This window comes from Mytilus galloprovincialis, chromosome 2, assembly GCF_965363235.1.
Source record: "Mytilus galloprovincialis chromosome 2, xbMytGall1.hap1.1, whole genome shotgun sequence".
NCBI lineage: Eukaryota > Metazoa > Mollusca > Bivalvia > Mytilida > Mytilidae > Mytilus > Mytilus galloprovincialis.
Window position 1 is genome coordinate 84,797,720 of NC_134839.1, and position 26,696 is coordinate 84,824,415.

The following is a 26,696-nucleotide window of genomic DNA, read 5'->3' on the forward strand; positions in this document are numbered from 1 at the left end:
GCATTTGAATTCTTTAATTTGTATACTGTGTAATGAGAGAAAAAAACATGATGACATGAACAGTTAAACTAGGAATTTTGCCTGTTTTTGCATATAACTATTTATAAGAATAATTAACATCTTAAAGGCTCTCTTGATTTACACACAAAAAACTATATTGAAAAACAGTTCTGTAATTTGATCATAGTTTATTGATAGTCATAAATTATACTGTTGGCTAGTAAATCATGTAAATAAAACCTCGGTGACAGAGTGCAAAATTAGTCAAGCGCTTAAGATTTTGGGTTTTGATATGAACTTGTACCTATGTACTGCCATGTTTAACCTTCTTTATAGTACACATATCAGCCAGTTAATTTTTGATTTTTAGATAACAATAATTGACTTATTTATTCTTTGTTTGCTTTTGTTTAGGACTCCTGAAAGATTTGACAGAGATCTTTTGAATAATTTGTGTAGGTTGAAAAAAAAACATTTCCTAAACCTTTGAGAAAAAAATATGTTTTCATGACCATTATAGATAATAATTTTATAACATTTACTGTTTATAGTTGAACTAGATATGACTTTGACAAATGATATGTTTGTTGTTGTGCAGAAAAAATTGTAGATATAGTCAAATTGAGTAGCTTTTTTGTAGCTTTTAAAAAAAAATCACTAAATAGTAAGTTGCTATTCTGGTTCTCTATACTTTTTTAATCTACAAATGATATATCTATTGGTTGAAGAGAACAATTCTTTTCAAGTGAAATAGCTCCTTATAAGGGTTGAATAAAAAATAACTGTTTATGCTTATTAACGCCATCTGTTCTTGTACATGCTGCCATTTTCAAATCGATTCCATCTCTAATACTGAAAAATGCAAATAAAAGAAATTGCTTCAAGGGGAAATAACTCTAAAAGGGGAAGCCTATTCAGCCTTATCTGGCAATACCTCATGATGAGCTCTACCTATTGTCGAAATAGGGTATGATATCTTCAAAAACAAAGAGGAGGTGCCATGTCGAAAAAATGGGGAGAAAAGGGAGATAACTTCTGTAGAGGATGATGAAATACTTTACAGCTTCATCTGATAATACTCCATGTAGTAGTCTATCGATGGTCCTTGGTCTTGAAAACTTCAACATGAAATGGGGGTAGGGCACTTAATGAGGTCTTTCCTCACGTAGGGAAAAAACCTTAAAAACAAAAAAACAATAGGGTCTTTTCTGACGTAGTGGACATTAAAAATGCCTAAATAGGTAGAATATTCCACTGGCAATGTGTTACCAGCTATGTTTTCTTTTAAGGAAGGTAGAATTACTGTTGAATTGATCTGAAGGGCAATTAGAAGTAATTTCAGTTCGCAATTTTATCTTTTTCATCAGTAAGGTTTCGAATTTCACTTAAATTTATTCACTCTCTTGCTGATCTTCATTTGATAGGCTGTGTAATCGATACTGAATCCAGGCTACCAATTTATTGTATAACAAAAAAAAAATATGATAATTTCAAATGAAATTGATCAAATTTATCTTCTGGCCTGAACACAATTCATTGTGTAGTATTCAAACAATTAAACCTATTGTTTACTTTCCTTCATTGTCAGGATGGAGGAAATATACTGTTTTTTTTTCTGTGAAATTACTTCATTAGAAAAAATCATGATTATTTTAATTCAGACTGAAAAAGAGTAAAATTGTTGGGTTGTTTTTTTATAATTATCTTACCAGTTTATATATCCTAGAAAGTAGTAGCCAGTTCATCGAGTACATTATTAAGTTTTAGATTTTTCATATCACATGTATTGATCATAAATATTATAAAAAGAAAAAATATGGTGTAACACTTGCATTTGAAAGAGCTGTTGCCTTTTCTGCTTAGGTAGTATTTATCAATGTTCACAATATCTCAATTTGTTCTTCTAAGATACTGATATAGTGAATCTCTGGAAGATCACTACCGTTAACGTTCTATTCAGTCACTAGGACCTTCATACGGTTGAAGTCATCAAAGTTATGATCTGACTTCTCAGAGAAATCACTTCTATCACCCCTGGTGTATTTGTGGAAAGACTGCTTTGATTCAATAACATATTGGAAGCCACAACCAAATTTTCAAGAATGTTAAAAACTTTTAAACTTTTGCAGGTCACATTGCAAAATATCCTATACAGTAGTTAATTTCAGTGACCTCACTTTTGAATGTTGATGAGTAATGCATCTGAAGGCAGCATTTGCAGGGTTTTTAACAACCTAAACAACATTCCCAAGGGGTAATTCTTGGCTCAGACACTTCAGCCAGCACAAGTAGGTTCAGCAGACTATTTGATTCTCTATACACTATCATGGGAGCGCTGGATATATCTTGGATAGTTTGTATTCTTGTCATCAGATACCCAATGCTTACGATTGACACCATAGCTATTTTTATTTTTAAATGGATGGTACGTCAGATCATATGGAGTCCTTTTATTTTTATCTTTGTATAACCTAGCAGTTAGCTACTTTTGAGATTTTCAGCTTACAGAAAAATGTTTGAATAGTATTATGTTTATAGCCAGCCCCATCTCTTCAAGTGGATTTCTAGTTGAATCAGTGTTGAAATATATTTGCTTGCCTTGGAGTTCATGTCTGTATTGGATGCTATTATAGTACAGTACTGTGGATTCCTTTATTTTCATGGGTACCAAATTTCTTGGATTGAAGGAAAATTTGCATGTTTGTGGATATTTGATTTTGCTGAAGTCTGCATACAAGTCTTTTAAAAATTTGTTATACATTGAACATTTAATATCGTGGTTCACCTGTACCCACGACAGACACAGAAATTGGTATCCAAGGAATAAAAATAAATCCACACTATATATTTATATATATATGTATGTCTAACAGGTGTACAACAGTACCTAAACAACAAGGCAAAAAAAAATATGTCTGTTTCCTGCTGCCAAGGCAAATAAATCAGGATCTGTAGGTTGGGATTTTTATTTTTTAATTATTATTATTTTTTATGCCCCACTTCACCTACAATAGTAGAGGGGCATTATGTTTTCTGGTCTGTGCCTCTGTTCGTCCATTCCTTTGTCTGTGTGTTCGTTCGTCCGGCTCCAGGTTAAAGTTTTTGGTCAAGTTAGTTTTTGATGAAGTTGAAGTCCAATCAACTTGAAACTTAGTACACATGTTCCCCATGATATGATCTTTCTAATTGTAATGCCAAATTAAAGTTTTGACCCCAATTTCACGGTCCACTGAACATAGAAAATGATAGTGCGAAGTTCAGGTTAAAGTTTTTGGTCAAGTTAGTTTTTGTTGAAGTTGAAGTCACATCAACTTGAAACTTAGAACACATGTTCCCGATGATATGATCTTTCTAATTTTAATTTCAAAATAAAATTTGGACCCAATTTTACAGTCCTGAACATGGAAAATGATAGTACGAGTGGGGCATCTGTGTGCTATGGATACATTCTTGGTTTGGTTTTTTTTTGCACTCCCTGCTGTCGGTTCAATGTCATGTTTGGTTGGGTTCCTGTACCCAAAAGTGTGTTAATCTCTATAGAGAAACTTTAATTGACTGCTCCTCCCAGTGCCAACATTTTTTAAACCTTAATTGTAGCACATTTGTGCTGGGAGCAGCCATTTTTATTGTTTGTGCAAAGTATGATACGGTTCCAGATCGAACCAGAAACGATTTTTTTCCCGAAATTTAAACAAAAAATCTAGGGTCAGGGTTTTGATCCAGGGTCGGTCTGGTAGTAGGAAACAGACATATATTTTTTTTTTGGCCTAACAATGATTACATTTTTTTTTATTTACAAATATAATTGTTTTGATGTTGAAACACTTTTTAGCATTATTTTTATTTATTTTTCTGTGTACAGCAAAATATGTTCTCCATAACTTTGTAAAATGATTGTTGACTACTATCTAGATGGTCTATATTTATAAATAATAGTAATTGATAATAGAACCTCTTGGGTAATATCTGTTTCTCTAATAAAGTCATGATAAAGTGTAAATCAATTTAGCAAATTATTTATATAAATATTTTTAATTTATTTGATATTAAAAATTATCATCATAATAATTTCATAAAATGCACAGTTTTAAGTTACAAATTAATGTTGTAAACATCCACAGGAGTTTTCACATGTAAAAATATATAAGGCTTTTTTTTAATCTGGATAAGTTACTTAAAAGTATATTAGTTTTAATCTACCAATTAAGGGATCAAAGAAAATTAGCAGGTATGTTATAATTATTGATACAAGATTAGAGCCTTAGTATTTATGGTAGCACCCTGCAATCACCTGCCTTTTTATGGTATAACTTGTTTTCTCAGTTACACTCAATTCAATCAATTTTCCTTTGATCTTTTATTATTTTTAAGCATGTGTGAATATTTATACAACTACCTGGATTTCTTTTCTTTAGGAATTCCCTCAGCTGGCAGACGACAGGTGTTTCCCATGTTGTCATCCAGATTATCTTATTTGATTGGTCAAGTTATACACTAAGTGACCAATCAAATTTTATGTAGCATAGTTCAAACAGTAATTGTTGTACTTTGTTCATGAGATTGTAATGAATGTAAAGCATTGTTTTGTGTGTTTACACATTTGCTAATAATATATTTGATATGCAGTAAATATGCAATAAGGACTTACAGAAAGTTGTTTTAAAATTATTTAATGCAAACTTAGTGATCTCAATTCTTGATCAAAGACTGGAATACAGTACTTAGTGTTTTGTTTATCTTTGGATATTGAAAATTCTGTGTATAGTAAAATAATAGAATATGTTTATTAAGAATACTTTTTAGATTTTATGCTTCTTTTCAAATTGAATATGGATTAAAAACACAATTATATGTGAAATTAGAAGTGAAAAGAGTAATGATTGTAAATTGTGATTGACAGATGCTTACAATGTAATGAAATGATGCAAAAAGTGAAACAATTGACCTTTTGACAGTACAGATGGTTTACAACAAGAAAAGTTTAAAAGATGAAAATTATGACAAATTTATCAGTAGCAGATTTATATAATTGTGATTCTAGTCCATTAGAGGTAATCATAGTATATTATTAGTAAAATGTTTAAAGTCAGTAATGTATTTAACCCTAGAGACCTACAAATAGGAATCCATCATATGAAACTTCTTGTTGCACAAAACAATGAAACATGGTTTAAAATCAAGAAAGAGAAAGATAAACAATTTCTTTTTATACAATTGGAGAATTTTTTGTCAATTTATATTGATTGAACATTCAATTAAAATATACAATTTGAAATAAAAAAAAAAAGACAAGGCAAATTAGTTGTGTTAAAAAAAAAAGACAAGGCAAATTAGTTGTGTTAAAAAAAAAAGACAAGGCAAATTAGTTGTGTTAACAATTTTTTCATGAGGGTTTTATAAAGCTATGTGTATTATTAGAGAATTGACCAAAACAAAAGGTTTTCATGTAAAAAATTAAGTTAAAAATCAATGAAAATGATGCTGAATAAAAAAAAATTGTGGTTAAAATGTAGCATATATGATATGATAGGATATACTAATAGGTAGTTGTAACAAGTTAACCAGGAAGATTTTATCTAGCAAACTACTATCATAATCCCCAGGCTATATAGATGTGTACACACCTGATTCAAATCTCTCTTATAATGTATTTTCTATCAAATTTGTTGATTATCAGTAAAGCTTATTATTAAGTAAAAATCTTAGCAGGATGGGAATTAAAATAAAAAGAAACAGTGTATTTCTATGGTAACTTAACTAAAAAAGACGCTCTGAGGACAAAATCCAGCTGTTACACAAATTTCATTTAAATCTCCATTAAACCCCCATAGGCTTCCAGATGTGATACCAAATAAGAAGTAGAAATTTACAGCTGAATAGGTAATGTTAGTCATTGTCCATCCCCTCTCAGCATGTCCTCTTTATTGAATGTTGTAGTCATATATGAATAGGTCAGATAAATCACACATGGGAAGTAAAATTTTATATTTAAAATAAAGTCTGACAAAAGAGTAGTATGTTTGTTTGATAAGTCTGCCCATGTTTAAAACATTATATTTAATAAAGGTAAATGACCCTTAATAAGAAGTAAAACTTGCAGTAATTTGTCATTTATTTTCTTAATTTTTAAAGGAGTTGCCTATAAATTTTCTCTTGAATATACTTCAGAAGATATTATAATGATGTACAAGTTACAATACTATTGAACAGATAGTGTTCGTTGTTCTCTCCTGCTTCTTACAGAATTTTGTCAACTGACCACTTCTTTTCTTGACAATGAAACTAATGATTATTTATTAGAAAGGACATGTTTACAAATGACCACTCCAGTTTTATTGTACTTTATAACCCTTTGATGTTTATGCAATTAGTGTAGTCCACATGGAAAAGGCTATTTATTCTATGATTAGACAAGAGGCAATGTAATCAATCCAATAAAATTATATTGCTATTTTATTTTTATTGACATGATCATGATGATAGAAAGTCATACTCTGAGGAGGTCAATTTATTAGTCTTGTGACTGTTGAGTAACTTGGTAACTGATATAATGAACAAGTATTATACTGATGATGTTTTTAAAAAAGACAGTTTTAATCTTGAAACCATTGGAAAAATGTGTTTGTAAAATCCTGAAATGGGAACAGTATGTAACCAGACTTGGTCTAGTAAGATGATTCATCTCTTCACCCAAGAAAAGAAGACAATTATTATTTGTGGGATATCAACTTAATTATTATTTAAATCAAACAGATATAGTGCCCAAGAAGGCTACTTATTCTGTGGTGTAATAGGCTTCATTATTTTAAAACTGTTAGTGTGGCCATCATAATTTAATTGGGAAGCAGGACAAATCGCCCCACACCAAATCGCCCCACTGGCAAAACGCCCCACACCAAATCGCCCCACTTTTTCACCAACTCGCCCCACTATTAAAAAAATCGCCCCAAACGGGTTTACCAACTCGCCCCACTTTTTAAAAAATAGCCTCACTTGTGAAAAGGGTTAAATTCCGTTAATTTTTCCCTGGTCAACTCGCCCCACTTATTGTAAAAAGGTAAAATCTACTTCAATATATAATTTTCAGGACTCCCAACTAGCCCCACTCAGAGACATATATGTGTATATATGTCTCTGCCCCACTTAAATGAAAACTAGTTTTCACAGAATACCAATTTGATGTTATAGCACTTCACCAAGGTTTTCATAGGTATTGAAGTGGGGCAGGGACATAGATATACAACGGGATTGCATTTTTTTTTTCATAAGTGGGGCGAGTTGACACTAATTATAAATTCATTGTGGTTTATCTATTTGTCCCAAGTGGGGCTAGTTGGCAAACCTTATTTCAGCGGGATTTTACCCTTATTCATAAGTGGGGCAAGTTAGTAAACAAGAGTGGGGCGATTTTTTATAAAGTGGGGCGAGTTTGTGAAAAAGTATGGCGATTAGGAGTGGGGCGATTTGCCAGTGGGGCGATTTGTCATGGATTCATTTAATTGATCGTTAAAAAAACTGTATTGGAGATAGCTTGCCAAATATATGCAAGTGACCTGTTAGACTCCAAATTTGACTCATTCTTGGATGTTATTGCAATCTTTTAAACAGGACATTTGGAAGGATGTACCATACTATTTGGGGCGGGTGGACATCTTGTTCTAATTATGCTTTCAATCTAGGTACTTTTTGAGTTCATATTGTTAATCATTTGTTTTTTAATATTGATTTTGTAAATAAACATATTATTATGCCCTTGAGGTAGCAGAGGGGGCATTAAGTTTTACCCTTGTCCGACTATTTCACCTACGTCCCAGAATTGGTTTCCAATCTTTAACTTTAGTTTGCCTGAACCAAATGTTATGAAACTTATACACAATGCATTATTACCACAATACACAGGTCAAGTTTGAATTTTGGTGGCATCACTTTTACTGTTCAAGAGTTATGCCCCTTTTCAGTTTTTTTTTTGTTGCCTTCTGCTCAATCTTTAGATTTCTGTAGACTGTTGTTTATCCTGTCGTGTTTCTCTCTGCAAATCTTTATATTTTGGCTCATGATTTTTTTCAATTGCCTTTTTGGTATTTTCTACATGTTCTAGGGGAAAAAAATAAGTGAAGCAATTTAAAACAAGATCTTAATGTGTAATGAATAATTGTGTTTTAACCTGTATTTTGACTTAAGAAGTTCATTATACCATGAATACCAGGTGGCTTGTTACCCTTATGAAATGTAAAATCTTCTTAAGATAAAGTAGGCATGTGGGGTATAGGTAACTTCTAAGTATATATAACAGTGACTTCAAATTCCTCTTTGTGTAAAACTATTTATGTAAATATAAATCTGTTGTAGTTTACAAAATGAAAATGCACTTGAGGTGAAACTACTTTCAGTCAAAACCATAAACAGGTGGGGGACAATTGCCAAATTTAGTTGGAAAATAATTGAAATAAATATATTGAATTAAAATGATTATACGAAATGTCCTTCTTATAAATGGTTGAATTATTTTTCTGAAAAAAAATTTGACATACATAAATGTTAACATTCTTAATGAAAATTTTGACCAATTTAATATAATTCAATTTTTATGTAAAAAAAAATATATGTTATAAAGTTGACAATCTATGTTGAGATGACAATCCATGTCTGATCTTTTGTAATATACCCAGAGGGCACTTGTTTGTTGATTGATTTGTTAATCAGATAGGTTAATGTGTAGTCTAACAGGTTTATTACTTCTTAACTTAATTAACTGACATTTAATGAGTTTACTGTCTGCAAATGAACTGTAATGTATTGTTGCTGTCCACGTCCACTGACAATGCAGTAAAGAACTACAACAAGGGATTCAAATTTGATTTTTTTTTTTTGTAGCATAATAATTTGATTTTTTAGAACTAGAAAATTGAAATCCATTGTTTTCAGTAAAGAAGATTGGATATAAAAAGTTTATTTAAAAACAGAAAACAATGGGAAAATGTTGAAAGTAGATGAACAGTTGGATGTATGATATGAAGGAACTTGAAACTAACCATACTAACCAATAATTGTTTTGCTGCAACTTTTAGAATTATTTGAAACATTAAACATTGAAGAAAACTCTTGTATATGAAAGTCCATGTACTTTTATAAGTTGGATCAAACCAGCCACTTATTACTCACCCACTAGCATACTTAATTGGGAAACTTCCTATATATATATATATACACTGCTATTTGGTAATTACCATAGAATCTAAGTCATGTCTGTTTTAATCATTTCCTAAATAATTGTACCGTACTCTAGTTGTTATTCTGTGTCACCTGAACCAGTGTAAAAGTGGGAATTAACTTACATTTCCACCTACCAACATGACCATGTTAACAGTTGAAATTAAAACTCTTGAGTGCTAACAAAAACCTTTGAATTCTGATTTCTGAGTTAGGAAAAAAAAAAAACAGAGGAAAAACAATAGCTGTTGACCAACGATTGCAGATCTAAGAAGTAATTATTTTTCCTGTGCCCTTGACAAATGATTGTAAAATGGGAGACATAAAAGATACTTATCGGACAGGAGTTCATTATTCAGAAGATCTTAATAATTCAAAATACTGGTCACACAGCTGCCTTAATAGTCTGAGTGTTCAGTAGGGTAGATGTCCATTATGTCTTTGACCTTATCTTCATGGTTCAATGGTGATTTTAAAGACCCATAGTACATGTATTAATATTTTGTATATCATGTATATAGACTCATCACTATAGCTAGATGTAAGCATACTATACTGTGTGAGGTGTTTTCCATTGCTCATCAACTTCCTAATACCAAAAAGTGTTGAATCATGACAATAATAGTCTACAATTACCTCATCTAAATTAAAAAAAAAAAAAAGAAGATAGGCATGTATGGGTAGAAAACATCCTTGCATTTTCATATCAAGTATTCAGTAATGCATACACCCAGCCCAGTGGTAGTTAATGTTTATGTGCAGCTTCTGTACTTTTTAGCTAAGTTTGTTATCATAATCTCCACCTGGTTACGTGTTCCTATAAACAGGCATTCGGTTTTGCAATAATTTACTTCTGTGAAAACGTTTGAAGACATGGTGTATGTCAACAATGAGTAAGGACAGATTGGTTTAGATTCTTCATGTCCATCATAAGGACAATGTCAGGCAAGTGAATGCAGTAGCTGTTCTCCAAGGCACTTAGTGGCACAAGAAAGTTTGAACTAGAATTCACAGACAGTGACTAAGGTCCCTTTCTTTGGGCTTTATATTAAAGTGACTTGTTACAGTTGTTAGCCTCACAGGCCATTTTTCATTAACTGAAAGGATGGGATGGTCTTTCAAAAGACAATATAACTTTTTTTTTTTTGTGATAAATGTTTTGATACTGCCAAGAGTAAAGTTTTCTTCCTGTGTTAACTTCATGCTGTTTGTATTTTACTGTGAGTCAGATTTTTTTGACACCTTAATCTTCAGTAACAAAATATATATAAACAATTTTAGCATAAGATTTTTTAAATGGAAACTTATGAAAACAATTCCATTAACTGGGTGTTTAAAACATTATTGTAAACTTAGTTTACAGATAATTAAGTACCATAAATATGATTAAAAACTATCTTGGCCAAATACTCAAATGTGATTTTTTTTTTTCTAAATTGAAAATAAATATCAAAAGAAAAACGTGTCTTGATTTGGCTTCTTAAAAATAGGTTTAGTGATACTGGTTCATGAAGCTTATTATATATAATTGTCTTGTGTACAGTCACTTACTCTTCAGTTACAGTAGTTTGGTAGGGAAGTAAATGAGACAATCCTGTTTTAGTCTGGTAGGAAGATTATAAGAAGATATACGGTATTAAACACTACTATACTAACACTTCTTAACTAAACTATTAGCTGTTATGTAAACACAGGCTAAAGATTTTTACCTCTAAAGATTTGTAGAAAATTTAACATGGGCTGGACACTTGAGATTTTATAAAATATGTTGATTAAATAAGACTCTATTGTTCCTAATAATTTCTTTAAACACAATATACAAATGTGACTTGAAGATATTCAACTTTCATAATATTCATTTGTAAAAAGAAAACTTGAAAACAAAATGCTTTATATTTATGTCAGTGGCAAGTGTGAAGTAGAATTGATGGGTTTACAGGGGGCATTCAACATGGCAGACGGACAGTCACAAACACTTCTGCTGTAAACAATACAAATGATAATAAAACAGTGTAAAGGATGATGTTAAGGTGGTATGGGAGTCTAAAATAAAAATGATAGAATTTGTTCATACTTTGCCAAAACGTAGTATCTATTTATATACGTTGAAAAATATAATAAAAATGATAGGTCACCGTGCATTTTCTCAAGCTACAGGAAGTGACAAAATAACACATTTTGTATGGATTATACAGGAAAAAACACCATTTTGTGATTTGAAACTAAACAAAATGATAGAATTGTTAAATACTTAAGGAAAAGATAGCTTTCAGACAATGCTTTGAGAATATCAAAAGAAAAGATAGGGTCACCATACGTTTTTTCCGGCTAAAATACAAAATAGGAAAATTTCATGTAGAATCCATCAGAAAATGCACTGTTTTAGAGTTACCTCCCCTTGAAATGCCAATTTTAAAAAAATAAAAACAACCAAAACTAATCAACATTTGCAAAAATATTAATATTTGTAAGTTATATTCTTATAAATTGGTTCTTTTAAATGAAAATCACATTAAATATCTGCATTCCTGCATCCCATTTTGCTAACTTGATAGAAAATATGGACCTTTGGTTCTCTGTTTTTTACAATCCAAGATGGAGGAAGACACCCATACTACCTTAATGTTCTTATACATGTATCAGACCGTAAGGCCAGGTTATAGATGAACAGTCCTTCTTGAGGTCCAATGAGTGCCAGGTTTCAAATATACTCAAACATGTCAAAGGTTCAACATATAAGTTCAGCCATCATTTCTGGTCTCCTTCATGTCCTCATGTCTAAGTAAATGACCTGACTATCTCCAACAAGAACAGATTAGTGAACAAGCTCCACTGAAGTTTGAGTCTTGTTAGGTTTGATATATTTTGTTTATGGTTCAGCATGTAGTTGAACTATGAATGAATAAAAATAGAAAGATGTGAAAAAATGAAAAGAGATATGGTCATAAATATTTACATCATGTCTGAACTTGTCATACAGGGGTCATGCTCTCTGTGTGTGTATAGTGTTGATGGATGGTCACATGACGGTGGATGGTACCAAACACAAGTGTCATAATGTGTATGTCTGCAGTAGGTGTAATAGACATCCCAGTTCAGGACAGTCCCATAAACCATTGTAATCTGTTAACCTTCTATGGTACACAGATGCAGGCAAATAAAACTGCTTACCCAAACAAAAATAAAAATCATTAATAAAAAATCAAATTCACAACTGCATTGGTTCCTGATCTATCATTTGATTTTATTTTAACTTTCTTAGTAACACGTTTTGTCTGAATATTTTATGCTTTCTTCTTATTCAAATATTTTTCCTTTTGCTTTCTTTTTGCTATAAATAACAGACGCTAGGGTAAAGTCTGATATCCTTTAAGGTGTAGAACCCTGAAAAATTGTGTTTTGACAAGTTAAGTACACTTGTGTCACAGATAGAAATAATTTACTTTTAATAATGGTTTGGATCAGATCACCTTTTAAGGGGGTAAATACTCAAACAAGACATTAAACTTTGAATAAATAAAAAAAACCTTCATAAAAAACAGTGAAAAACAAAAACTAAAAAGAGCCCAACTTTGGTATTATAACCAATTGTTACAAGTGTTATGTAATTGTTTCTAAGGACTTCCTTCCTTTTGATAAGTTGTCCTCTCTTAAAGTAAAACTGTGGTTTCTGTAGCAGTTGAGGTTAGCTGTTAAAACCTGTGATGTTAACTGTTTATAGTCCTGAATAATTAACAACAACATAGAAATTGAAGCTATAGGAAATACCCGTATTCACAGGCTTAGTACAAATGAAAGTGATCTTCATTTGCATTCATAATTACTAAAAGATTCTGTCCATATAGAATCGACTAAATTGAGATTGCATCTAATAGGCACAAGATTTTCTAAACCTAAAAGTCAAGTCCCTATTTTTGCTCTTTGTATTGTAGTAAACTTATTTTACATCAAGCAACAGTTTGTCCTTGGTATTTTACATACATTTTGTTTGCTTATATGTAAAATGTGTGATTGTCAAGTAACCATTCCTGACTAAAATGTAGGGAATGGGATCGATATGTTTTGGGGGAAAGCTGAATAAAATCTAAAACAAACTTATAATTATCCTGAAATTAATTAAATCATTGAATTTTAAATATAAAAAAGTAATGAACAACGTCAGTTAAAAGGAAATTTATAGTGGACAATGACTGACATGGTTCTCTATTGAAATAGTATCCATAGCTTTTTTTTTAAATTCCATATTATTTTTACAGTTCTAATAAAATTTTAATTTTGAACTGGAAACTTAAATTTGCATTTCTTTTATTTCAATTTTATTCAGCTGAAAAGAAAGTAAAATTTAAATTGAAGTTGTTTAAAACTTTTAAAGAGCCGTTTTATCGTGGAATGTATTCATTGTAATTTTATGAATGAACGAGAGAGGAGGGGCACTTGTCATTAGGTGAATAGCGATAAATGGACTAAGCAAATTAATATCACCGAGGGCAATATTTCACACAAAGGCCGACTCATTCATTGTATAGGTCGACCTACGTTATCAGCGCAAAGATTTTACCTGTAAACTGGAGACAGGTAGATTCTCTTGAGATGTACCAAATACACAAACTAAGATTAAAGGAATTTATTTCATTTGCTGTTTTTGACCCAGATTTTATACTGATAGAGGAAAGTTTTGAAAGTTCTACATACTGTTTTAGTAGTGTGTAAAATACACTGTCTTACCAGTAAAAAAATCCTATTTGCATGAATATTTATAGACGGTTGATATCTGTAACTTGTAAGAAGATTTAATTGGCCAAATTGATGAGGATTTAGTTAGACTTATAATATATTTTTTAAAGGATACATGAGTTGTATAAGTGAATGGTTGACTAAGTGTATCCAACAAAAAAGACCATTTGTAAATATGTGGTACATTTTAACATGTGAAAATTTTTGCAATTAAAAATGGAATAAACATGTTGTTAAGTGTAAAAGTATTGGATTATATATAAAAAATGATTTTGTGATTCTATGATGGATCTAGCTTTTATCAGTAAACAGAGGTAGGTTTGAAATTTTTCATTTTTTGTGGTAATGAAATTATCAGAATTCTGTGAATTAATATTGATCTATATAATTTTTTAACAAAAGTGTCAAAATAATTGAGGGGAATGATAATCATAAGTTAGAAATATCTACCAGTATACTACATGTACTATGTCAATATATAAGTATCAATCATGTCTATCTGTATCTATCTATTCATCTTTCTATCTATATAAAAGCAAGGGGTAAAGTTTGTGAAATAAGATTGAGAATGGAAATGCAAAATGTGTCAAAGAGACAACAACTTGACCAAAGAGCAAAAAACAGCCCACGGCAAACAATGGGTCCTCAATTAAAAGATTGCTTCAGCTATCTTGTTACAAGGTCTACAAGTACACCAATGTATACATACCGGTACATATATAATCTGTATCAAACATTTTTTTATCAGTTTTCAGTAGAAAATGTCAACTTCATATCTTTCATAGTAACTAGTAACAATACGTTAAAAATTTTATTTTTATTTTACAGCTAATGGAGTACAGACAGGCCCCTGTTAGTCCTGGGGCATCCAGTGTGCACTCTCAGGATGACATGGATAATGCAGACATCTTAGCATCCCCTCCTGTTTCTCCACCTCCTGTCAAACAAGACATGGATGATGATCGATTACCCAATGAACTTTTGGAGGAGATATGTGAGGACATAGGAATGAAGGAGGGGATGGAGTTAGATTTTGTGGAGTTTTTAATGGAACAGGACATGGTCGATCCACACATGTACATGACTCCAGAAGCCATTAAAAACACATTAGCGAATGTCAGTTCAGCTCCTGTACCCAGCTCTGTGACTTTTGCCATACCTTCGAACAAAACAACCTTTAGTGCTGAAATTACAAATAGATCAAAGACTTGTGGTAGTCCCACTACAACATACTCTCAGGCTTCAAGTACAAATGGTACAGTTGCAACATCAAGTGGTTCTAGTAGTCCTGTAGCCAAACGATTTCATGTGTCTACTTCAGGGCCACCAAGTCCTGTAAGAATAAAACCACCTATTGATGTTTTCAAAGCTCCACCTACTCCTCCAACACCTCGTCGGCCTTCGTCAAATTCACAAAGTATTGCATCACCAAGTATATCAAGTACACAAGGTCCATTTTCACCACAGCCGTCTACATCAACTCCACAGAAGCAACCTCCCCCTTACAGTCAGGCTACTTCACAACAACAGGTTGCCCAGAAATGTATGCAAAGAGGGAATCAATCATCGTCAGGTGCATATAATTATCAAAGACTAGGTCGTCCAGCGCCACCTAATGTTAATGTTCAAAACATGCATCAGCAGTGGCCTGGAAAAATGCAACAAAATCATGTGCCTCAACAGCCAAATCAGATGAATCAAGCATGTGCTTTAAATGGAAACATGCGATTCCCGCCACAAACACAACAGTATTCAAGACACAGGGAATCTCCGATGGATAATGGTTATTTCTCAGCTGATACTGGAAGTGTTAGAAGTTATGGTTCTTCTGTTCAGTCATCAGCATCTGCATCATCTTCAATGACTGCAATTCATCGCTCAGCATCATTACCCGATCAAAAAAGTGTTCATTTTGCAGGGGACTGTGAACGTCCAGTATTGCAACAACAGCATTCATCAGAAGCTTTAGGTGGTTACAATCCTTATGATACAAATATACCTGACTGTGATCTTATAGAAAACCAAAGAAATCTTCCGTCCAAAATATTACCACGTTTGTCATCAAGCATGAAACCTGACATTGCTCCGTATAATTTGAATTATCCCCGTGGTAGTAATAGTCGACCAGGGAGTGGGGATAATCCAATGGCATCAGCACAGACATTTGAATATCCTCATAGCAAAGCAGGGGATATTTTTGATGTGGACAATAATCAGAATAATATGTTTATCAATAATTACAATAGTTCTATGCAAAATCACCCAATGCAAGAGCCAGACTTTTCGTCTTGTTCGGGTGGTGCCCCAATGGGAATGCAGCCATTAAGACATTTTAATGAACAAAATTCATGTAATATGCAGCAGATGAATGCTCAGCAACAAATGTATGGTTCTATGCAGAGAAACAAAGGTTACAAACAAAATGAAATGGGCAATATGAACTTCTGTGATAATCAATTTGGCCATCAAGGGCAGAATATGAATAATAGTTGTAGTATGATGAATACAGGACCTAAAATGATGGGTAACCCTCATGGTACCCCACAAGGTGGAATGATGGGACAAAACTGTAATTCAGGTTTCCAAGATGACGATTTCAATCAACATCATATGTCCCAACAAATGCATATGAATGGACAGCAACCCCAGATTATGCGACAAGGCAATATGGGTAATGAATTTGATCAACCACAATATAATCGAATGCAAGGTGCTAATATGAACAGTGGGATGTTCCCATCAGAAACTCAACAAAGTAATAGTGCTCAAAATTTGTGTCAGCCAAACTGGGGAGGCTCTGCTCCTCAGACACCACAACCGCAACCTGGGATGAATCCAAAAGGATCACATCCTGGTATGTCTGGGATGCCAGTGCCAGACATGCAAACACATGGACAGAATCCTATGCAAGGAGGAGGTCCTCCAATGCCCTGTACTATACCAAACTGTCAGAGTTGTAAAACAGGGTCACCACACCGTCCACCAATGTTGTCATCGCAACAAAGTTTTATACAGCATTTAATAACCGATCGTTCTAGTGCCTTCCGATCACACCCTCTCTTTCCATTACTACGGGATTTGATTATAGCAGACATGAACTTTGCATCACCACATTTTCCATATCAGTTGATAAGTAATTTACCGGCAGATTTTGACAAATTATTACAAAACTTTTTACATAGGAATCCACCAAACGGACAGTATCAAAATAACTATGCAGTGGAAAGTGTCATCATGGATGCCTTGAAATATGCTCATCATTGTTTAATAGGTAAGATTATAAAAAAAGAATTGAGTTTTACATGAAAACAGTACTATTTTATATAGTTTTATAGCAGCAACCTCACTGAAATCCTTCAGAAATGTTAAGACAACATCATATATAATATATACGTATATTTTTGTTATCAGATGGTATTGGTAAACATGGATGATTGAAGATTTCAATATTAGGTCAGTTTCTCAGATACTATAAGAATGATGTCAACTATATTTGGTGTATATAATGATTTCAAGATGCATGTTATAAATAAAAAGTACAGTAGGAATTACTAACCTTTAAATTTCTTGTTCATCTAACTTATCCAGTCAAGTTTATCTGATTGACTTAATCATCATACATTGTACAAAATGTAACATGTCTTATGATGTCTGTTAATTTCAAGTCTTCCCAAGCCTTAAAATGGATTTAATTGAAGTACAGTAAGGTTGTACTATTATGTAGATCAGTGTGAAGTGAATTCGAAATAACTGTTCTTACATCTTGAAAGAGTGGCAAAAGACACCAGAGGGACATTCAAACTCATAGATTGAAAATAAACTGACAACACCATGGTTAGAAAAGAAAAAGACAAAATGGACAAATGATAGTACACAAGACATAACATAGAAAACTAAAGACTAAGCAACACCAACCCCACCAGAAACAGGGCGATCTCAGGTGCCCATGAAGGGTAAGCAGATCCTGCTCCACATGTGGCACCTGTCATGTCATGTTATTACAAACCCGCTAAATAGTCTTAATTTGGTAGATTACATTCATGACATTCTTGAAAAGGGAACATGCTTGAGTAAAAATAAAAGTATTTTATTCTATTCACGTATATATAAAATTCAAATCATTATGGTATTGACCTTGTAGGTAGTAGCATATTTTTTAATTAAATTAATCAACCAGATTGAATATTGAGGGACTTTATCACAAATGATTCCCTATGGGACAATAATTCATATAACAAAAATATGTCATGGCACAAATATAGGTCCTGTCCAAACTCCTTCTACCTTTTCAGAGAAAAATAATTATTTGATAGGTGAAATGAACTTTTGGCTACTTAAATATGAATATTCATTATAACTTTTGTGAGAATTATATTCAAAGAATTTTCATTTACCTAAAAAGATATATATTGTACTTGAAATCTTAAACTGTTAATTTATTAACCAACAGTATTAACAATAGACACAAGGCTAAAACTTGCAGTATTAAAATACATGTTAAAATAAAAAAAATCTAAACCCATTGCACTTTGATACATATAAGATTACAGAATATATTTACAATATGTTAAGTTAAAAACCTGTGGGACATATGGAAAAGAATGTTAACTAAAGGAAAAGAAAACTGTAGGACATTTCATTTAATATCTTAATTTGCAAACTTAATTGGCTGCTGATATTCATAAATACTAAATGCACTCAGATTGCTGGTACCATTATGCATAATATGGAAATATAAACCATAGGCTTGTGGCAGTTAAGACAAAAAGATGTTAAAAAATGCTCATCATATGGAAATTTTAGTTTGATGCATAATGGATAATTTCAATGAAGTTGATATAAATTATCAACTCTCAGTTCGTTCCAATTGATTGTAACTTGACATGTTCACAATGCTGCAGTGTAGACCAGTGGTTTCTGATCAAAATTATCTCTATTAAATCAGTGAAAGGAAGCAAGGCAAATACTAAAGACATGAAGGAATTGCATACAATTTACATACACTGTTTGGAGCAACATTGGTGACTAAACTTCCTGTATTTGGTGACACCACCCACATGTGCAAGGCTTTCTTTTTAAATTAATATGCAAGTTAAATTGATCAGCCATCCTTTCATGTGAAGTCATTGGATATTTTTGTCATGAAATGTAAATCTAATACTGTTTTAATGAAGGTGTACATGCTGGTTAAGTTTTCTAGTTGCACTATGTACAAAGTATGTTAGAAAGACAATAGTTTTACTCGTATTCTTTATGTTTTTCATCTCTCTCTTACTTTTACCAGGACTACATAATAAAGTAATTATTCCTCACTTGCAATAACCCATTGATTTTTTTCTGTTGAGGTTTTAAATGTAATTTGCTGTTGTTTCAAAACGATTTTCATCAATTTGCACATGTAAACAGGGGATATGTTGTTGCCGCTAGCGATTGCTTGAGTACTTTTCCACAATATACTCATTGATCGTAAAACTTTTCACCTGGTTATAGGTAATAGCCATTCTATATAAGGCACAGAAAACAAAATATGAAAGTTTTGATTAAAAGATATTTGATTGTTATTTAATTGATCTCTAATAGTGCTTTAGTGCATGTATGTAGATGAGAATTGATTATTAGGAAAGTTTTTTTAATTCACTCAATTAAGATCGCTTTTATTTTTAATTTACTTTTTTCAGAGAAAATTCGATCTCGTCAAGAACAGGATAAGCATACAAAGAGTACATCGAAATCTTTAAGTGCAATTGAAGAATTTTGTGAAAAATTTGACAGATCAGTTAGAAACAGCGTGATAAAGGTTTGTAGAAATAAATTAATAAAAAAGATTTAAAAAAACTATGAATGGTATATATATGAAGTTAGACCCTTATCAACATATATACTTAAGAAATATTTTGCTCTTCATACATTGTAAAAATGTATATTTAAAGGAAATACATGACATAAGAAACTTCTAATCGGACTGTATTATGCCATGTTAAGATGGTATATAGGCCATATATATATATATATATATGATCAGATAAAAAACTTTTACATCCCTTGATCATGTTGATGATAATAAGCAAATATGGCCATTTAAGAATTGATTCATGTATATCAAAAGATCCCTCAAAATAAAGTTGACCCAAATACCATGCTTCAGTGAACATATAAGTTTAGTGTAAGTAACCATTCTCCACTCAAGGAGTTAGGGAAATATTGAAATTACCCTTTTTGTTCATATTGTCTTTCTGTTCATACAATTCATATTTAAATAAATTTTCTCTGGGAAACTAATAAACAGAATGACTTCAGCTTGAAATTGATCAGTTGAATTGTTGTAGCACCCTTCAGATCTGTCTGACACCTACTTTATCAGTTTATGATTGATACTTTGAAATTTTTCAATATTTTTCAAATATTTTCATTACACATTTCTCAAGATTGGTCAGCAGCGTTTTCTCTTATCAACAGCTTTTTTGTGATCAGCTACTTTTAAAATGTCCCTAGCCTTCAATACCCTTTTGTGCTGATGAGAAGAAATTCACCACAATTAATCAATCCTTACGTTGACTTTTTGAACTAGTTAATTTACTGTGGATTCATTATTATTCGTGTTCATCAACATGGAAACCAAGAATTTAAATGTTAAACAAATTATAAATTTCCTAAAGGAATGTATGCAGATTACCAAAACAACGAAATTAAACATCAATAAAAAAGCAAGTTTTCCTCAATCCACAAAAATAAATTTATCCACAGTATGTGTACTTAGATCCTTTCAGAGTTGTTCAGTATTTTTGAATAGTAAAGTTTGTATTCCAAATCAACACTGAAATCATTGAGATAGATATTTTAAAGGTCAAAATATGGACCTGTTGTAAATCTGCTGAATAATTTACAATAAAAAAATATGCTTTCAGATGTTCATCTTCAATAGACGAATACTATTCTAATAAATAAAGGTCATATGAACTGTTTTTCACTGTTTCATTGGCTTTAACTTTAAGCGTCAGCTTTAGTCCTCAGTTCGTTTCTAGAATCAAATGACCTATCATAATCTAACCTGACTATTGTTTGTCAATGTGATGTTAAAACAGTCTGGTTAAAATATATGGATTTTTTATTATACAAAAGGAACTAGTAAAATCTTAAATTATAATACATTGTATATCATGTATATATCATGTATATATTGTTGTAACTTTAATATGACACCTTCATCATGGTCTACCAAAATCTTGTTTCATTGGTAAAGTCTATGAAAATTCAGTAAAAAGTAAATACATTCAAGTCACACCTGGCTGCCACATCTAGGAAACCTAAATTTTTATTCATTAAAAGGTTTGAACTACTAGGTGGTGTCAAAAAGAAAAGTATCTGCTCTCAGTATGCCTGGCTGAGCTGTTTTTGTCAACTTGTCGATCAAGCTGAATATGAAGGTAGATTGAATAACTAAAGTTTGGCGAGATACCATCTCCATGTATTACCAATACTCAAAATGGGTGGTCCTCAAGTGATAGGTTCTCCGCCTGGCTATTGTTAATCACTGACCCGACCACTGACCAAGTAGATTGTGTATTGTTTGACAAACAACTCTCAGCCCCTCCCTGGGAATGTAAGGAATTTGATAACAAGGCCTTGGCTACTATACAGATTTATACAAAGTCATTAAAACGTTTAATCAGATGATAAAATTACAGCTGGATGATTCATTCTAAAATACACATTTTACATTGTGTATTGGGTTTTCATTTAATATTTCATTTTCTCAAGTTACTTTGATAAATTCTATCATATGTATTATATTGTCCTGTGTTATCAAAGTTTATTACCTGAAATAAACAATTTGAGATCAAGGAATAAATCATATTAAAGGTATATAAAAAGTTTCAAAAGCTCTCATAATTCAGAAGTATACAATAAAGGAATTAAGGTACTAAACAAAGTCCAATACACAATTAATTGGAGTTGTTTAGGAACAGGAGGAGCAATTTGTTTAAAAAGAGAAAAAAAATCAACAAAAGAATTATAAATAAAAATTGTGTTTAGGCCAATTAAAATTAATTGATAGATTTTCATCCCCGCCCGCCCCTCTGAAATCGCCCCGCCCCGAATTTTTTTATTTTATAAAATTTACGATTTCCGGATTTTGTTCATTCCCGTTACCGGTTGTAAAATTTCGTTTCATTCAATGCTTCCTGTTTTAAATTTCGGTTTTGTACCTCGATTAAATCTAACCAAAATGATTAAGTTGACCTTTCCGCTGCTCTATGATGATAACATCATCTTCCGAGAGTAAAGATTGATAACGAGAACGACATGAAATATTGGTGTTACGAGAAAAACGATGTTTCCAAGACTGCAAATCGCGGTATGTCACAAATTTCTGTGATTAGAAAACTGCGGACTTTTTTATTTATGCAATGACTTTGTCTCAGGAAATTTAAACTGTAAATGATACCCAAAGCACAAGATTCGTGGAAACCATTGATACAGAAAACATGACTGAATTATAGATATTGAAACACAAGCACGAACTTGTTAGATGTATGACCGTTTATTGAATTTAAAAAGTCGACTAACATACGCATTTTATTTATGCAAGCCCTTTGATTGTACCCATGGCTGTTTTTTTATGTTGACAAACAGCAAATGTCCCAATCAATACACCCAAAAAGACTCATTAAACAACAACTTGTTTTTTATTATTAAGTTCATGTTTTACATGATAATTATATTTTCATCTTGCATATAAAGTACCAACCCTATTATTTTCAACATCTTCTTAGTTTTCATTTTATTCTGTACTCATAATAATTGTGTTGCATACCAATGCATTTGCTTCATTTTATGGTAATACAAACCATTGTTTAGAAACCAAAATACATTTTGTGTAGGTACATGTAGTCTAACTGAAGAGAGTATTTCTCACACGTTTTTGTTGTTGAGTTTTTAAAGCCGCAATTAGATATATTTATTTAAGGATTTGAAATATTATGTAAGATTCCTCATACTTGTGTATACATTCTATAAGCTTATTATTACACTTGCATATATGAAGAACTCGTCACAAAAGGGTTTCAATGAAATAAAATTTAAAAAATAAAATCCTCCCACCCGCCCCATTATTTTCAAAAATTTGGATGAAAATCTACCAATTAATTTTAGTTGGCCTTATGGTGAGTTATAAGGGAGGAATGTTTGGTTAATCAGACAGCCATGTGTTTTTACTAATATCACTATGACTTGATGATAAGGCCTCTCAAAATGTATCTTGCACAATTAAACATTGCTATTTTATTCTGTCAAGTATTTGGTATAAAATACATACAACATTTATATATATATTATATATATTGACTTTTCTAAAGAAAATAACATACCTGTTGTAAATGCTCTTCTTAGAGATCCTTGCCATTTACACTTTTGTTTGGTAATTTTTTGTCGAGCCTGCAACTTTTGTTGCAGAAAGCTCGACATAGGGATAGTGATCCGGCTACGGCGGCGGCGTTAGCTAACTTCTTAAAAGGTTTATATTTTAGAAGGTGAAAGACCTAGATGCTTCATACTTTGTATATAGATGCCTCATGTTACGAAGTTTCCGTCAGTCACATGTCCAATATCCTTGACCTCATTTTCATGGTTCAGTGACCACTTGAAAAAAAAGTTCAAAATTTTTGTAATGTTGAATTCTCTCTTATTATAAGTAATAGGATAACTATATTTGGTATGTGCGTACCTTGCAAGGTCCTCATGCCCGTCAGACAGTTTTCACTTGACCTCGACCTCATTTCATGGATCAGTGAACAAGGTTAAGTTTTGGTGGTCAAGTCCATATCTCAGATACTATAAGTATATTTGGTGTATGGAAGGACTGGAAGGTGTACATGTCCAACTGGCAGGTGTCATCTGACCTTGACCTCATTTTCATGGTTCAGTGGTTATAGTTAAGTTTTTGTGTTTTGGTCTGTTTTTCTCATACTTTATGCAATAGGTCTACTATATTTGTTGTATGGAATGGTTGTAAGGTGTACATGTCTAGCGGACAGATGTCATCTGACCTTGACCTCATTTTCATGGTTCAGTGGTCAAAGTTAAGTTTTTAAGTTTTGGTCTTTTTATCTAATATTATATGCCAAAGGTCAACTATATTTGGTGTATGGAAATATATTATGATCTATATGTCAGTCCCGTAGGTTTTATTTGACCGTGACCTCAATTGCACGGTTCATTGCACAGTGTTAAGTTTTTGTGTTTTGGTCTATTTTCTTAAACTATAAGTAATAGGTCAACTATATTTGTTGTATGGAAGCTTTGTTAGCTGTACATGTCTGCCTGGCATGGTTCATCTGACCTTGACCTCATTTTCATGGTTCATTGGTTTTTGTTTAGCTATCTTGGTTAATGTTAAGTTTATGTGACAGTTGTAATCAAGCTTTATACTTAGGACTATCAACATAATATCAAGAAGGCGAGACATTTCAGTGTGTGCACTTTTGTTTTTGTCAGAATGAAACGTAAATCACATGAGAAATGATTTGTGATTTTGTATTAATAATATTTGCTTTTACTCAAGATATTAAAGAAATTAAGTTTAAGTAAAAAAAAATCTCATTTGACATGTAGTAACTAGTTCAATAAATTGAATTACTAGATAAAAAGATTTATAACTTTTGCTTTGGTGATGATAAGTATAATTCTGTCTGCCCAGTTTGAAATCAACAGTTCTGGAATGACAATTCAAAACTACTGAGTTTTCTTTGTTTATATACATAATTGTTTGATGTACCAGTCATTCTCTTGTATCCTTATCATGAAAACAGTTTGTATTTTCATTTCAAACATGTTTGAGAGGATTGCCATGTATTAATGGTCATATGAATTTAGTAATGCCAGCGTTACTTGCTGCGAAACAAAGCCTTTATTATAGAGATTGAAGTAGAATGTTATCTGATAGGTGTCACTAGTGGAGCAGGAACAGCTTACGCTATGGAGTACTGTGATGACTCCCAGTGAGGATTTTGTTATTCAGACTCTATGCATTATTTTGTGGATTTTGCTTTAATTGCTTCTTTTTAGCTATGGCCTTGTCTGTATTTCTTTGACTTTGATATTTTCATTGCAGACTTTGTTCTTCTTAATTATATTCCATATTTTAAAGGGTGTGACCCCAAATTATCAGAATTAGCAAAACTACAAAAATTCTCTAGTTGCAACTCTTCAGACACATCTTTCGTGCTACTGGAATTTAGGGCTTTTAAATAACTTCAACAGCAATAGGATCATCATTCACTTGACATAAGATTTAAGACCGGTAATTAATGCCAGTAGGTAAAACTTTGGGCTCACCTGTTTCTATTTCCATGACTTTATTTTCAACTCTTTGTTTCTGTATTTATTAGTTTTGTAAGGTTACACCAAACAGATTTAAGACAGCTGCTTTCATTAGGAGTGTGTGGGGTCTTTCAGATCAACTTAAAATTACCTGCATTTGTAAAGGTTTTAAATAAAAAAAAACAAAAACAAAAACAGTTCCAATATCACTCCAGATCTAGTCTTGATTTTGTGCTTGACTGACAAATTAAAGACTGGCTATGATATTGCACTAACTGACAGGCTTATATCATGCAGATCTAATGAGTATAACATGCAATGACTAGGCCATAGTATTGTACATGTGTGGTGCCAGTTACACTGAAGGAAGGACTAACCTTGTGTTAATATTTCTATTTCTTGTTTTGCCTAACCATGTTTTTTTCTTTGACCTGAGTAATTTTAAGATGTTATCTGTCTTTGGGTTTGTCAGTATCTGTTAGTAAGAATATTGTTTTATTTTTCCCTCCCTTTTTAACGTGTAGTGATGAATGATAAGGTCAAACTTAAGTGTGGATTTACATCAATATGGTTTATCAGTTGTTTATGTCTGTATAAATATGATATATTGTGCTTGATTTCATCAAATACCACTCAGGCATTTTACAACATGGAAAAATGTTCATTGTGATTTACTATGACACATTCATAGATATTCTTCATTCTTTTGGTATTTCTTGGAGGGTCTGCATGAAAATCTCTGTATAAAAAAAATGCCAGAGTTTGGTCGAGAAGTTGAAACAAAATTGGCCTTTTTGGTAAAATTCCTGAATAACTGAATATACTTTAGCTTTGACATAATAGATTTAAACAAATAAATTAAACCTGTATAAAATTTCTTATAAATAAGACCATCTTTTTTTCTTATATTGTAAGAAGCTTTTGTATGACACAAGGAGTTTGATACTCCAGGGTTGTTAACAAGTTTGTTTCTTAGTGTTATAAATCTGTTGGTGATCCCTACTACATGTATCATGAGACTGGACTTTGTAAGATTAGAGGGTATAATATGGTCAGTTGTTACATTTATCACCTGTTATCTATTATTATCACTCATTGTTTGACCATGATATAATCATGACACTTATTGTCCTCAACACATTTTCTTTAATGTCATTGTCTGACTATAAACAATGGATTTTAGTTGCCAAGATTTATCACTTTTCTCTTTGTTTTGGTATGATCTTCTTAGAACTTTCAGGAATCCCTTTCAACTGGCTAATATTGCTTTGACCACATATTTTTGCAATGCTTTAATAGGTTGCAAGAGGCACAAACAAACCAGTATCTTTCTGTCTTTTTAGAGCTCCCACAATATGTTCATTAAAGGCATGTTCATGAAATTTATGAATAAGGTTCTATCATAATGTTTGCATCGGCAATAACTAGATTGT

At 32.0% G+C, this 26,696-nt stretch overlaps 1 protein-coding gene across 4 annotated transcripts in view; it reads left to right on the forward strand.

Annotated features, from left to right (window-relative positions):
• Positions 1-26,696, forward strand: part of LOC143064660 (uncharacterized) — a 65,324-nt gene that overhangs the window by 31,604 nt on the left and 7,024 nt on the right. For 2 of the 4 annotated variants that reach the window (XM_076237642.1, XM_076237644.1), the window contains exons 3-4: positions 14,773-17,215; positions 19,623-19,741. In XM_076237642.1, coding sequence (XP_076093757.1) covers positions 14,773-17,215; positions 19,623-19,741 — 2,562 coding nt within the window. Of the gene's footprint in view, positions 1-4,900; positions 5,052-13,722; positions 14,259-14,772; positions 17,216-19,622; positions 19,742-26,696 lie in introns of those variants that run through there. The other 2 variants (XM_076237645.1, XM_076237646.1) reach the window with 2 other exon arrangements.